Source organism: Trichoplax adhaerens, genomic scaffold (genome assembly GCF_000150275.1).
Source record: "Trichoplax adhaerens TRIADscaffold_4 genomic scaffold, whole genome shotgun sequence".
In the NCBI taxonomy this organism is placed as follows: Eukaryota; Metazoa; Placozoa; class Uniplacotomia; order Trichoplacea; family Trichoplacidae; genus Trichoplax; species Trichoplax adhaerens.
This window is the reverse complement of record NW_002060946.1, coordinates 8,048,012-8,063,748: the sequence shown is the minus strand read 5'-3', so window position 1 is coordinate 8,063,748 and position 15,737 is coordinate 8,048,012. Positions and strand designations below refer to the sequence as shown.

Here is a 15,737-nt window from a genome sequence, read left to right as displayed (position 1 = left end):
CCTCAAAGAAGTCGGTCGTAAATGCGGTACACTGTTTACTGAATAGAAATCTCCAATTGAAAGGACAAACTCAAGGTGATTTATAGAAAGGGCGGCAGATTTTTTTTTACTATCATGCAATTTTAGCCATACCTGGAAGTGATGATTGAAGCATTATAGGGCGATTTTCATGTTATGCTTCCTTGCTAATTCTTTAAACGAATAGCCTTAGACCAGCTCTAATAATGATTGATATAACTTTACGAGATGCCATAATTCTATTTATGGGGTCCATCATTGGTTTACTAGCATCTGATTGTTTATTTGGCGATATAATATTACGATTTCTTAAATCAATGATAAAGTTCCCTTTTAAGTTATTAACTTGGAGATATTACGATAATAAGCTAAATAACACATCAGAACTATCAAGATTTTACGATATTAATCAATTTCAAGAAAGTCGAATGGCGATGAATTGCAATATAGACACTTATTGGATGAACTTTGGATATTGGGAAAAGAGGAGGGACGATAAGGAAGGTAATAACATGACGACTATATCCAATTTTTAGATTTCTTCATTTATTACTGCAATGCAGTGATGAGCCATGACTGAAGGTTTTATTGGTTATCTATCTATTCTGATAGTTAGCGATTGTTTCTGATTGAAACTTTAGTTACTAAGCATTAAATTCTTCAATTGAGATTGATGATCAAGCGTAAATAATTGTATAGCATTGAATGGTATTAAGTATAGAGTCTACAGAGATCTAATCTAGCTTTTGATACCCCTTTGCAAAAGTTGTAGCGCTGTACTACGATCAAATATTGAATATGAAATAGTATTATCGTTGCAATAAAATTTGTCAGGTTGACTGATACAAATTCAGCTACCTGAGATACTATCTAAATAATTCAGTTTTAAAAATGATTATAAAGTATATACTTAATTCTTAGATAATAAATCGAAATGTATTCTGTGATTCTACTGAACAAATATTTTGTTCCGGACTATTCTCTTTCTGATACGGTGTATCAAGTTGGTAAATTAAAAAATTTTTCTGATTCACTAACACACAGGTATTATCATTATTTCCGGTATAGTTATTTTCCCTCAAGCATGTTCCAGAATGGCGGGCAAATTAGCTGAGGCTGTCAATATGCAACCTGGCAATCGATGTTTAGATATTGGTTTTGGATGTGGGGATCAAGACATATGGTGGCATCAACACTATGGTGTTGATATTATAGCGGTGGAAGTTGTGCCATCCCAGGTTATACGTATGATTGTATCAGACCTAACACTTGTTTATAGCTCACAGTTAAGGTGAATCTACAGTATTATAAATGCTCCTATTTTTGAATAAAATTTACTCAGGTTGCGGTTGCCAAACGGCGTGTCAGGGATTTAGGGTTAGAGAAACGCGTACAGCTAATGCTGGGGAGTGCGGATGATCTAAACTTTGCCAGGGCTACTTTTGACAAGGTTAGATTGTATGCATCTAATTAGAAAAACAAACTATCTATTTTTTATTCAATGTACAAATATGCTCGATTGATATTACAGCACGTGAATTGATTATAACATTGTATGACATTGCTCATAACTTATGTATGATTTTATGGGCTTATGACCTCATGAAATTTCGTTTTCTTCTTGTAATATAATAGATTGTCAGCCTTGATAGTGCTTACCACTATCGTACTAGAGAAGTATTCTTCTCCAAAGCGTATGCCTTGCTACGCCCAGGTGGTTCGCTAGGTCTAATTGATTTCGTATTTAACAACAGGTATCAATGCATAGTAAAGTGAGTGTTTAAAAATTGTGCTTTTACATATAAATTAACTATTTCAGCTATCCTGCAATTTCTACTTCGAAAATGTAGTAAAAATCTTATTTATAGAAATTAAGGGTTTCTGGTACTCTTTTGACCGTAGGAAATCATCACTATTACAAGAGTTAGTCAAGACTTGTGCCTCAAAATTCTTCCTGGTTCCAAAAGTGAATATGGTATCCATGGATACTTATGCGTTGCAAATGAAATCTGCTGGTTTTTGTAATGTCAGGATTGTGGATCTTTCAGAACATGTATTTAATGGTAAGTGATGCTGTTGTACAGCAATATACGTCTATCTTGTATTAATTAATTATACTTGCTCACGATAGTCGCTGACATAAACATTGCAAGATCGTGCATTTAATAATTTTTACCGCTGATCGAGTTAGTAATGCATAGTTTTAGAGTTTAAACTATAAATAAGGTGTATTTGAGGAAATAATGTCGGTATCTCCTAATTTATCTAATTATATTCTGCATGAACAGAGGGTAGTTCACCTTATTAAGTTCAATTTTATATTGCTCCTTACTTCTATATTAAGGAGTTTATAGCAGGTATTGTCTAAAGCATGGTGACCATATAGATATTAACTGTTTCGGTATTATTGGCCTCTAATAGGGTTTTATGAATACAGTGTCAACCAGTACAAAAAATATTCTGGTTTGATAGCACCTCGTGCTTTTATACAACTACGACTTGTCGGAATGGCAATCAAATTTGTTGGAAGATATACCAATATCAAATGCATCTTGGCTACTGGTGATAAACTTTCTAGCAAATGAAATTTGATTTACTAACGTAGATATAGTATTCTTACAAGTTTATGGTCTGACTAATCATCTCAAAACAAGCGTATTATATTGATAAAAAATAAATACTTCACAAAGACAATGATGAAATTATTGCTCCTAGTATCAAAATTCTATTGTTTTAATATTAAGATATAACAGTATGTCCTGCTTGCTTCTGTTCTCTGTAATACATGATTCTCTCAATGAATAAAATATTTCGTATTTGGAAAAATTTTAAAGTATATTCACAATTTTACATCACTATCGGAACCTAACCATCATAAAGCTCTAATCGGTTAATAGTAGTTTTTGCAAATTCTTCATATACAGGATAATCATAAATTTTTGTTACAATTTTGACGCAATCAATGGGATAGATTCCATGACGTTGCAACGTCTCAGAATAACCAAAATATTGATTAGGTCTCAAACCCAATCTTTCAAAGTATACCAGATCCCCTGGTTGAAGAGATAGTTCCCTATTGTCATCTTTAGCCTTGTATTCCTTAACAGCGACATGTACTGCACGTTGGCGATGATGGATTATATAACGATCGCAACCAAATAAATTATAGGCTTCATCTAAACTGTATATAGTATGACTTATATCGTGCCATAGATAAATTTTTTTAATTTCATATACTAGTCTTCCTACGTTGGATGACATGGTCACAATAGTATAGTCACTAGCAGCTAAAAGGTAGATATCAACGAGTGCAGTTTCAAATCCTCTCTTTGAATATCTTGGTGATTTATAGTAGCTCCCTTCAGCAAGAGATGTAGCATCATAATCATTTATAATGGTATATTGATGACGAAAGGACTTTGATTGTTGGGCAACTTTTGTATCATCCGTGGCTAAAAAAATGGCTTTGTTGGTATCATCGGAACTGCCATTGCTAGCTAACGATTTAAAATAGGAATCTGCAATCTCAAGATATTCCTGTAGTCCGTAATATTTAGCTTCTTTAAATAGTTTATCTGTATGACGAATATGAATACCGACCGTAGACGACGGATATTGTAAGCGTTTTCGAGCCATTAATAGTAATGATCGCAATTTCGATGTTGGTAATAGAACGTAACGCATGACTAAAGAATGCCACCATAAAACAGGATCATCACACCAAGGCAAAATATCTGCAACTAGATCAGCCGGAACCATATAACCATATTGGCGATGAAGAATATAGCCGAAAGGAAAAGCGATGACTTTATGATCAAGTTGCGCAAGATCGTGTCCCAACCAAGTGAAATCATATTTAGCAGCCTGATTTTGGATATCAGGCGTTACAGTACAATTGGTTAATGGATAAAAGTAATCATTCCATTGGATTTCATATCGAAATTCTTCCCAATCAAAAACAACTGTCCTATTCAGTCCATAACCAAAAATTAAACAATAAGCTAGATGATGCAGAACACTTCCTAAACCATGAGGTGGCACTTGACATAGCAATAGCTTGACTGACGAACAATTTGGGGGAAATTGCAAGCCATGCAATCGACGCTGAGTTAATAGACTAACATTAAGAGCTTTTAACCTATACTTTTCATCAATATTTTGGTTAGGATTGATCTTGCCTAAGCCATAATCAACCTCAAGATGCTGAGCCAGAAGTGATGCTCTTCTCATCGTCGGCATGTATTGCATTGAATCAGTTAGTACGTCGAATTGGGCCGTTTCATCTTTCTCTGCTTGAAATTGAGCTCCTACATGAATACCAATTGTCATATACCAGATCAATAGTACAAAGAATATCCTAATCCAAAGCATGACGAATCAGATATCCTGTTTGATGATGAGAAATGGACATGATAGAAAGGCAATGGAGGGGTATTTGAAATACTAAAGTTGGTAACTAGAGCAACAAGGCGGTGGCTCACAGCAGGATCGACTGGACTAGTAGACATGCGTAGTTTGTTTCCATCGTCTAAATGAAAGCTTTCCTGCTGAAAATTGTTGTTTTCATTTGAGAGAAGGTCGAGGCCATTTTCGATAGGAAAGAAGTGTTTCGTTGTCCCTAATTCGACATTAGCAGTTATAACAGTGTTTGATACAGCATTGTGAAAGGACCAAGGCGACTCCATTTTCCTCCCATAATTGAAGTCAATCCGATTCAATATCAATATATATAACAATTAATCATGAGACTATTTTGAAATTTATAAGCTCTTGTTGACATAGCTTAATGAGAGGAGTTGACTAAGCATCTCGAATAGTGCCTGTAAACGTTATTTGACTTGATAGTCGGCTGTGCCGCGTGTCTGTTCTAGGGAATTTCTCTCCGAAAATCCCTGGTGCTTGGACATGACTGCAGAGCCGCTACCCGGTTAAGAAATGAATAATGGGCAACTATCTAGAGCTGCTATCGAATTCCTGTACGTTTAGCATTATGTATTGTAAGGGTTTATAAATCCTCTTTTTCCCTCTATTTTAGTAGTTGCTGATGATATTAGCAGATATTATTACTGTAGTAGTAATACTGAATTGGAAATGTGTGTTGAAAGTTTGTTTACTCCTGTCGATAATAATTTTGCGTTGAACGAGGGGCACACGGCACACTGCATAGGGCAGTGAAAGGATTTTCACAAAATCGTAGAGGTATCTCTATGATCCAAACTGACAGTCCAGTCCAGCCCGATGACTTTCATGAAACCGTTGTAGCAAGATTTTAATAACATTTTTATTTCGATGTGTACAGTATACTTATTTTTGAAGAAAAATGGAAGCCTATTTTATGTCGATGGTTAATTCAGGGATATTTGAAGTAAATGTATCCAAAGATTCACTTACTCCACATTGGAGTCAGACGAGCCTATACAGTACGTCGATTACAAATTGATTAACCATAAAACCAGGGACTACTCAAGACTCAAGTAAAAATGTTACCCTTTTTCCACCGTCTTCTACTCCTCTCTCTTGGATTGCTCTACTGTATGTTTATACTGCATGGATATAGTAAGAGAGAGGAAGTAGGAGACGGTGGAAAATGGGTTTTCTTTGAGCAATCCCTGCTAAAACCATCATAGACTCTTCCATCCAATATAGCAGTCTCTCAGGCGTGACAACTTTTGTCTACTGTACTGAACAATGGACGTAGAAAATCAACGGGCTCCAACTATGTAAATGAATTGATCCATAATTGAAGTAATACAATAAAATCTTATTAATATAGTTCAAGTTGAGATTAGGTATACGTATTAGTGCTCTTTGCTAAAGCGCTACTTCGTATTTCTCCAAACTGCAAAAAAATTGTTCTGTTTAACAATTTCGTGTTAATGAATTATTTGTACGCGCTCGGCGCCGTCACTAATACTTTTGGCTTTGTTTACCGGCTATCAAGGAGCAGCAAATTGTAGGTGTGCTTTAGACTTTTGTTTTGCATTGGATAGTCTATCACCCACTTTTAGCTCGATCACTCGTTGAAGATGGACAAACTTGGCAGCGATGTGCACTATTCTGTGAAATGATTCGTCCAATGTCAGATCTTTGTGACTGCAGCCACTTTCCGCCCATGTCATTTTCTTGCTTTTAGCTTGGCATTGGAGCATGGAGTCCCTGTTGATACTGAGTTAGTGTATTTGCAAGGTCACCGTAGCATTTATAATCATGCTTAGCAAAATAGCAGCCTGCAGATAGTATCGCTAAAATTGGAGAGTTTCTCCATCATCCAAGCTGTACAGTACAATACTGTACTGTACAGTACTGTATAGTGTAGAGGTACTGTACCGTACAGTACTGTACAGTACTGTAGTCTCCACTTGTGTTGTACTGTACTGTACATTTTGGAAACAGAACTACAGTGTACAGTACTGTACAGTACAGTATGATGAAAGGTCTCTACAGTACTGTGCACTGTACACTGTATAATGGAGACGAGACCTGACGGCGAATGAAAAGCCAAAGGTTAAGGAAAGTAATGGAAATCCTATCACTATCACTGGATATCACTATCGGAACCCGGAAAGTACTGGACATTCTATCACTATCACTGGATATCACTATCCAAACCTAACCATCCTAAAGCTCCAATCGGTTTTCTTTCGGTAGTCCTTGATGGAAGGTCTGTACAGTACTATGCACTGTACATTGTAAACGTACACTGTACACTGTACTCCGGAGACGAGACCAGACGGCGACTAAAAAGCCAAAAGAAATTACTGGCCAGCAACCAAAACTCAACAGTAACTCGCCTTCAATTCATTTGATATCGATGATGGCATGGTCATTTTACCTTGATGCTTTCCCTGTGGGCCAAACAATCAATGCAATGGATACATTTGGCTAACTCAAGTTGAGCAGTCTGACAAGATCGATCGAAAATAATAACGCTAGAGATCCGTACAATCAAGAAATTGAGTCTATTAAGCCATCTCAAGTCATTGGATTGATCGACTGCAATTAAAAGGAGAGATTCATTCTTTGCATACTGTGTCGTCATTTCAGTCCATTCCTATACTGTCTTATTATTCATTGACGCTTGTATGCGCCGTCAAAAGCTCATCTCCATTTCACTCATCCATAGGATACTCAACGTCCGGACATATTGTATAAAAAAAAAAATCACAGTCTAGCAATTTTCACGCTTTTTCTCCACCCAAGGCAGCGATATTATCCATTGATAAGCTCCCATTCAATCTTTTCATTCGTTGGTTGTGGATTAACTTGCCCACAACGCCAGCAATTTTGACAGGGAGCCAATCGATCAATTCACACCGATTGCATGATCGTCGTAGCCATCTTGAATAAAGCTCTTTGTTGACAAGATATTGCTACAACTGCAATCTCCCACTTTGTTCTACTGTACTCTAGCCAATCAACAAAACCTCCAAAATTACTTTTTTGGGGGGTGGGAGGACGCTATTGGGTTCTACCGTAGATGTAGACTGGACAAATTAGTCCTACTGGATTCATCGTCATCACCTATCAATAGGCTGGAGTTTCCATAGTCATCGTCGTGCCGAACATTCTTTGTTCTACCATAACTTGTTTTGCCAAGATCGCTAGGTGACACTCGTACAATAAAAAGCTTAGCAATAATAAAGTGTTAAAACCGAGAGAGCCTCCATGCTGTTGAAGCATTCAACGTCAATAGTCTACAATCATTGGGGAATTGAATCATTAAACGGCTTACTGGTAGAGAGAAAGAAATAAAAGTAGCAACCACGTATATCCTACGACTGGAAAGCGAAAGTAGACAGTTGTTACATTTTCTGTAGAACAAAGATTAATATTGACTGCATTAGCCCAGTGCTTTCACAATCCTATTGAAACCACTACAATTCCATCACGTAATAGAGATGGATGACGACGACAATCGATCAAGTAATCTCAGACGAACTTATTCGGCTCCTATGCTTAATACCAATTGCCGCCAAGGTCATGATAAATTTTTCGATAGTAATTTGGATGCTCGACGTGCCTCATCATCATACAATCAGGCTGGTTTCTCCTCTTTTAATTCCAATAGCACAATCTCGCATGAACCTCGCAGGGTTAGTTGAAGAAAATTGAAATTTTCTATTCTACAAGTAGATTATTAATTACTGGTTATACAAGTATGACCGTTATACTATTCAACGATTATAATAACAAGTATTGCAATTGCTGTATTGGAGTATCACATGAAGTTAACCGAAATCTTCAATCCTACAGTACATTATATCATATTTTACCTACTACTACCAGGATCATAAATTGATAATATAATTGGTTTATTCTGACTGATTGTCCAATTGTTGATAGCTTCATAGTATGCTAATACTGAGATATTTACAAGCGAGTATGCAGTATCGATAGATGCATCTCGGGATTCACTACGCTCAAGATAAACGTGTAGTTTTGTGCATAAGCGTAGAATAAGTAAGGAATAGTAATAGAATATCAGTAAAACTGTACGATGAAGATGTAAAAATGTAGAAAAAGAGCAACTACAAGAAGGTGAGTTTCATTGCCACAAAAATAATTTCCTCTCTATACTGTAAGATTATAAGCCACTTAACAGCCATTTACTGGAATGTCTCTGAAAGACAGTACTCAGATTCGATTGATATACTGTACATACATCAAAATTGAATTCGGGGGCTAAAGAACTGTAAGTCATCAATGTTAGGTTATAAACTGCATTGGCCCATTCATTACTGACTAGAGAAAACACTACCGATAGTTTTTTAGTCAGATTATTACATTTAGAAATCTCCCTCAAGATCCTACTACACTTGACGATAACAATGCCCTACCATTCTCGATCAGCCTTATTTAGATTGATACTGTATATTGCTTTTGTTTGCATAGCTCGTTTTATCATGATCATCAACTTAACGACTGTATGCCTCACAAAGTTAAATTGTAAACGCAATATAGTACGTACCAACGAGAAACATCAGTATTTCCATGCACTAATTGATTGCTCTTTGTTCTCCTAGCCTTCTGGAAGGTTTTCACCACGAATACACCAAATTAAAAGGGTAAGATAGTGAATGTATACCTATTTAAGAATAATTTTACCTTAGAGTGGCAACCACCATGAACGAAATAGGATCGATTTTTTGACGTCATCTTTGGTAGTATACTTATTGTACAATATACACTTTTGATCTTCATTTAGGAAGAAATCACCAACAGTATTGATAAGGAAGTAGCACATGAAAGGTATTTATATTTACTTTTCAATAAGCTACTGGCACTTTAGTAGGCTATTTTTCAGATACTAATTAAGTGTGATAAACCATAGCCAAACCACAAGCCAACTTTTACTACATAGACGCTGGAGTGATTTTTCCATTGTACGTACGCATATATTAATAACTCAATTTTGATAATAACAATAACGATTGGATTATTAAGTGTTACTCAATCTATTTACTTTTATAGGATGATGTTAAAAAAGACAATGATAGCACCGACTCCACGTCGCCTTTAACTTTAAGCCAAGTTAGTATGATGATACATCATTGCACTAAAATTACTTGATCACATTTCTACTGCAACACATATTTAGTAAGAGAGAGCTGAAACTGATTTTAATAAGGTTGTTGTAAAAAATTTGTCCTTAAATGTAACAAATATGTGTTACAGGAGGAAACTATGACTATATCCAGACCAAATGTATTAGGGATAGATAGCAGAGGTTCAACATCTAGTCCAACTTGGCGTAAAATATTCCTGTAAGTTACCCAAGTGAGCAAATAGATATCCCAACAATGTATAGTGTATATTGTTTTCTCTAGCCTTTAGTGCACTACATATAGCAAATATCTCGCTAATATTGTTACAGGTAATCATAAAATAGCTTTCTATCTAAAAATCGTACGATAAAATTTACTCCGTATTTTCCTCTCCGCGGCAGCACTCGTAAGAGCTCCAGCCCTATTACAGTGGGTTCGTCTAATAGCAACAAGCGTAAAGGTAAATTATCCAAAGTTGCTAAACACTTGAATATAACTGTAGTTCATACTTGTATCATAATCGGATACTATTCGTGTTTTATGGCATATAGGAGAAGATTTTGATATAGATATGGATTGTGGTCCAACAAAACGTCTCGCTAGAATGTCTCCTGGGAGTCCGCAAGATGATCATACATTCTTCTCAAGCGTTCCTGCAATCCATCAGGGCTACTCATTTGTTTATCCATCGCCTAACGCAACGATATCCCCATTAGCTTTACCTACTTCTTCACCTTCAATGATATCCTCATCGACTTGGTCGCCTGATAGTAACCTCAATAGTGAAAGGGATGAAAACGATGCACATGATGAGAAAATTTCGTAATATTAAGTGATTTACTTGCGATTGCTATATCATGGCTATATTCATAGTACAGTATTTGTAATTCTGCTATTAAATTTGACATATGCGTAGCGTAGTAAATCTATCAATGAATCAAATTTACTTGCAGTATATGACAAATGAACAATGTTCGAAAGATTCTATGTATAGCATTGAATGTTATTGGATCGCTTACACTTTTGGCCTACTGACCTGCTCATAGTAGATTAAAGTAGCAATTCTGTTCTGAACTGAATGATTGAATCTCGCCTATTAAATAATATTTGAGTTCTCTGTGAAATAATCACCGATAGAACTGCTTAAACATTGTCATATAATGAATACTTAATGTAATGACTATTTAAGCGTCGCAATATTTGTTTATGATGTATATGTCAGAGTATGAATTTTATCTAAAAATAAGATAGTACCAAATCTAATCAATGATTCTTTTGAGTTTATGACTACGCCTTGAATTCAAGGATTGAATGTTTCTAAACGATGCTGTAAAAATGAATTTCGCACTTTGTTGTGTTGAAAATATTAATGTACAGGATCGTAGTACGTCATGAAAGTTAAAATGAAATTGAAACTTTTATGATATACTACTCTACCTTTGATATTGCTGTCATTAAAAGGCTAGTAGTATTGGTAATGTAAAATATGTAATAAAAGCTACCGTTACAACTTAAACTGCAACTGACAAGATATCTAATCTATTTTAAACTAAAAATCACTTGTCTGCAATATTTAACTATAACGATTTATACAGTAGCTGGTGAATTAGTTCTTATAGCTTAATATATAAAGCCCATTCACTACTGACCAAGTGAATATTGTCATACCGAATACATCGTGCACCATTGTCCAAATAGCAGCCAGGAGCAAACTGTACGAGTAAAGCAGCTTTTTTCAACTTGTTTGAGTTTCTATTTTCACGGGTGATGGCAGATTAATGCTGCTTTTATTGGTTATATCACTAGCTTTAAGTTGATAATCCACTAACCAAGCTAAGATAGTTATTATTTTAATGCTAGCACTAAAACATCACAGTGAAACTGGACTCATTCTGCTATCAGTTAAACCTACACATTGGTAGATTAATTTAAGGCTTGAGAAATGGTGAATAACTGTGGTCAAATTAATTCAATGTAATCATAAAAATGAACGATTAATATTCAGTATAACAAGAAGCTTTTAGGAGAACTCCTCAAGATAATGATGTTTTAACACGATAGTTAATTTTATGCCTAGTGCTAAAACATCCTATTAGAAATAACTGGTTTGATAATGTCGTCAACTAAATCGATATGTTGGATGATTCAACTGAGGCATGAGCATGAGAAATGAAAACTAGGCATATGCATAAGTAAAATTAAATTAAATAAAATCCTAAGACTAACGATGAAACTATCTAGCCTGATGAGAACTCATCAAGATAATGATATTCTAACAAGATTAAGATAATTTTATTATTGCTAGCATCAAAATATCCTAGTCAAATAACTGGTTTGATTTCGCAAGCAATCAAGCAGATTGAAAACCTACACGTTACTTGATCACGTTAAGACTTGCAAGATGTAAACTAATGAAATCTGTTGGCATCAAAACTGTCAGTTCAGATTCATTACCATGTCAATACTTAAATGAAATAATTTGAATTTACTCGCCACAGTGCGATAGTTTCCTGTTTGAAGTACCCTGAAAAGGTTATACTAGATCTAGATAGATAGGAAAGGTATTTTATAATTGAATGTAGGTTTGTGCATGGTAATTCGGAAATTTCATGTACGGCTATAATAATTGTAATTAATGCGTATTCTAAATTATTCTACTCGTAGTTAATAGAGACTTTCTTCTCCAGAATAGTTGGCCAATTTTGGTAATTTTAAGCTTCTCCAAGATTTTAACGAAGGGGAAGATGGACATGTTTATGAAGGCAATGTTCCCTAGAACAACCTCTACCATTATAAAACTAAGATAAAATAGTGAAATATTATCACTAGCCCTAACGATTATTTTGAAGCATCACTAAATAAGTGCAAAGACTTCAGATAATTTGAATTTTTCTCTAATATTTGACAGTTAAATATTCCGAAGCAGGTGCAAGTTGTTTATATCGAGCTAGTCCAGCTTACTAAACTATTTATTCTCGCCATGCGATATACTGTAAACTATCCATATAACGGTATACTGTACTAGTCAAGAGTTAACAGTACAGTAGCGAGTATAGTACGATCGCATCATCAGCACATGGAGATATTTTAGTTTCTCGCTACTTTTTCCATGGTGCAATGTATCTCAATGAATCCGCCCTACTGTCGGCTAGAAATCCTTCTTAGCAACTCTATCGTGATAAAGAATTAGTTGAAATCACTACGCTACAATCAATCCAAGTTAACCAATCCGCGTTGTGAATTTAAAAGGTGTTTAACGTCCATTTTAGTCAGCCAATATGTCCGAAATCAACAGCAGCTTTTCCAAACAATCCGTACAAGCCATCGCTGAGAGTTGTGGAGTAATGCCAATAGAGGATGATTGTTATCAAGTTATAGCTGACGAAGTTAGCGCCAATTTAAAGGCAATTATCCAGGTTGTCCATGTCTGTAAAATGAACTCTTTTCAACGCCTATTTTGGACTTGTCTGTCATGCAATGGAGAGCTCGAGGATTATATGCAATAGCTTGATTTACCTGAGCATGACAGTCCTTAGTGCAAACAGCATACGCGCAAGAAACGTTGCATTTTATTCGAGTTCCAATCTCTGTCGTTATAATTCTCCTATTTTTTTCTCAAATTAATTATCTTTTCTTGTCAAGTAGAGTAAAGTATCTAGAAGTAAAAATTATACTTTAGTAGTTGCATCTACTGTACTAAGGCTACAATTTAGAAGAGAGACTACGATTCACTGCATCATAGATACGAGCTCATGGATGAATTTTTCTGCCTTTTAGTGAGAACGTTAGGAAATCGAGATTTCTCGTTCTACAAGAAAGAGGATTCTTAGCGCTATAGACTACCTATCTCTTGTCCTTTCGATAGCCTTACATAATCTACTGAGACAATATGTACAGTAATCAGGTCTTGCTGTATATTCGCTCCTGATTACAGCTTAACTAGTGGGCACTCTTTTCCTGGAGTGGAAATCACATGTTGCAATGCAGAATAGAACTTTCTCAATCTTTTGTTGCGCTAATTTCAACTGGCAATTGCAATTAATTATAGGATAGCATGAAATTCATGCGCCACAGCAGACGCAGTAAACTAACTCCTGATGACATTGATTTGGCTTTAAAGCTAAGAAATAGAGAGGTATGAGTGATGATACTACAGCCGTAAAATTGGACATGAAATTTCACCATCTACCAGTTGTTGATAGCCAGCTAAACGGCTTTAAAGGGAAATGGAATTATTGATATTTGTTTGTTGACTCATTTTTTGCTTGATAAAATTGTATCTTTCAGCCTCTGTACGGCTTTACCTCTCGCGATTTCGTACCTTTTCGTTATGCAAGTGGTCAAGGCAGAAGATTACATTTCCAGCCTGATGAAGAATTAAATTTAACCGAATTCTTAGAATCACTACAAGTTCCTCAAGTACCAATAGACTCTTACGTACGATGTAAGCTCATGATCATTTAACATTGCGTAATAATAGTATAATAATCATGGTTAAATAGAATTAATTAATGATTGCCTTGCAATATACAAGTATGTGAGCGTGAATGGATCAAGTAAGTTGATCATTATCAAGTTAAATGATGAAGTTAGAATTGTGTCCTAATTAGTAATGATAGACTTAGATGTAAACTGCTAGAAGAAGATCAACTTCGTCTAGTAGGGCCTTGACTAAGGCCTCATCTTAAGACTAGAGTGATAGGATGGCATCAAGGCCAATGCTTCAAAAATTGTAATTATGTATCCTGAATAGTTTGATTAATGCAAAAAATATTATTAGTCTGTGCTTCCACGCAAATTTTGAGATCAACGCGAAGTTACATTTGATTAGAAATCGTGAATCTGGAAGACCAGTTGCTAATATGGTCGGAAGTAAATCCCATGTGCATGTTGTTACTAGGTATCATGATTGTTTAGCCGCAGAATTGTAACTCTAGATAGGTTCGTTTATACTTACTTAATATTTCGCTACGATTACCTGATTTCTAGCAATTCGTCAGCCAGAAAAATCGCTAGTTTTGATGGGATTATCGCATATACGAGATAGTTCATATCACATGTACAGTATAATACAGCATCGATTTCGCGATCGACTACGCCGAAATTAACGTATAATAATATTAGCAGTATAGGAGATATTTTACTAACAGTAATTACTGTTGATGCTTGATAGCGCATTGGTTAAGCGTTGAAGGTACTCAGCCGCTAATTCAAGAAAACCCTGATCCTGGTAATGATAAATATTTTAAACTTTAGGTATCTTAATATTGATGAGCCGGTTGAATATACTATTCTTTACCTGCATGAAAATAGGAACGTAAAAATTGACGAAATCAATAAGTGTACATATTTGTTTTACAGAAATATTACGCAAATTTAAGAGAATGTCTCAAGATGCTTTCGTAGATGATTTCATTCCCAAAGTGATCCCTCCTTGCATCCCTTTAGTTCAATGTAATGACAAATTGAACAACAACAAAAAAATCCCTAAAGATAAAGTAAAACAACACGCCAATGTAGCATTTATAAAGCCGCTAAGCAGCCACGAATTGTCATTGGTGAGCTAATGGAAGAATCCGATTGAATGTATCATTTTGTGATGAATGTGTTTGCTTTTGTACAATGTTGCCATTGCAATATATTCAGTATACCTACAAATTATTAACCTCTGAGACAATCTTTCCATAACAGGAACAGCAAATCTTTTTTAGAGAAATCACGGAGGCCTGCGTCAGCGATTGTGAACAGTTGAGAAAGGTAATAAACCACTTCTAGTTTTGCCAAAAATGCAGGCATTTCAATCTGATCTAAGATGCTTGACCTTAATGCTTACTTCTATTTAAATTCAATGTCGTAGAGAGCCTTAGAATGCTTGCGGCATGATCCTGGTCTCGATCAGATGTTGCCGTACTTTAGCAAGTTCATCACAGAAGGGGTAACGGAACCATTTACTTATAAGCTGTAATTTAAAGTTTCAGCATTGAAGAGGGAATTAAATGATATATGCGATTTGATAGATACGGACCAATATTCACCGAATGGAAAGCACTGTTATCATATATCTTTTGCGTCTAATGGATTCACTTCTTCGAAATGAAACACTTCGTTTGGAAAAATATGTGCGTATACTATACACCATTGCACTTACAGTAAATTTCGATTTATATTTAGCGT

At 35.5% G+C, this 15,737-nt stretch overlaps 4 protein-coding genes across 4 annotated transcripts; 3 read left to right on the top strand and 1 right to left on the bottom strand.

Annotated features, from left to right (window-relative positions):
• Window positions 1-446: 446 nt before the first annotated feature.
• Window positions 447-2,603, top strand: TRIADDRAFT_56090 (uncharacterized protein; the record flags this gene model as incomplete). The annotated part of the gene is made up of 6 exons (XM_002112214.1): window positions 447-522; window positions 1,063-1,256; window positions 1,361-1,468; window positions 1,654-1,772; window positions 1,921-2,081; window positions 2,440-2,603. 6 exons carry the CDS (start codon window positions 447-449, stop codon window positions 2,601-2,603), a joined length of 822 nt encoding a protein of 273 aa, XP_002112250.1.
• Window positions 2,604-2,883: 280 nt separating this feature from the next.
• TRIADDRAFT_56089 (uncharacterized protein) lies at window positions 2,884-6,132 on the bottom strand (the record flags this gene model as incomplete). The annotated part of the gene is made up of 3 exons (XM_002111704.1): window positions 2,884-4,375; window positions 5,410-5,431; window positions 6,021-6,132. 3 exons carry the CDS (start codon window positions 6,130-6,132, stop codon window positions 2,884-2,886), a joined length of 1,626 nt encoding a protein of 541 aa, XP_002111740.1.
• A 1,784-nt stretch (window positions 6,133-7,916) lies between these two features.
• Window positions 7,917-10,389, top strand: TRIADDRAFT_56088 (uncharacterized protein; the record flags this gene model as incomplete). The annotated part of the gene is made up of 6 exons (XM_002112213.1): window positions 7,917-8,111; window positions 9,042-9,083; window positions 9,490-9,549; window positions 9,694-9,782; window positions 9,965-10,023; window positions 10,115-10,389. 6 exons carry the CDS (start codon window positions 7,917-7,919, stop codon window positions 10,387-10,389), a joined length of 720 nt encoding a protein of 239 aa, XP_002112249.1.
• A 2,452-nt stretch (window positions 10,390-12,841) lies between these two features.
• TRIADDRAFT_23396 (uncharacterized protein) lies at window positions 12,842-14,819 on the top strand (the record flags this gene model as incomplete). Its single annotated transcript, XM_002112212.1, has 4 exons — window positions 12,842-12,979; window positions 13,612-13,698; window positions 13,851-14,007; window positions 14,737-14,819. 4 exons carry the CDS (start codon window positions 12,842-12,844, stop codon window positions 14,817-14,819), a joined length of 465 nt encoding a protein of 154 aa, XP_002112248.1.
• Window positions 14,820-15,737: the final 918 nt, after the last annotated feature.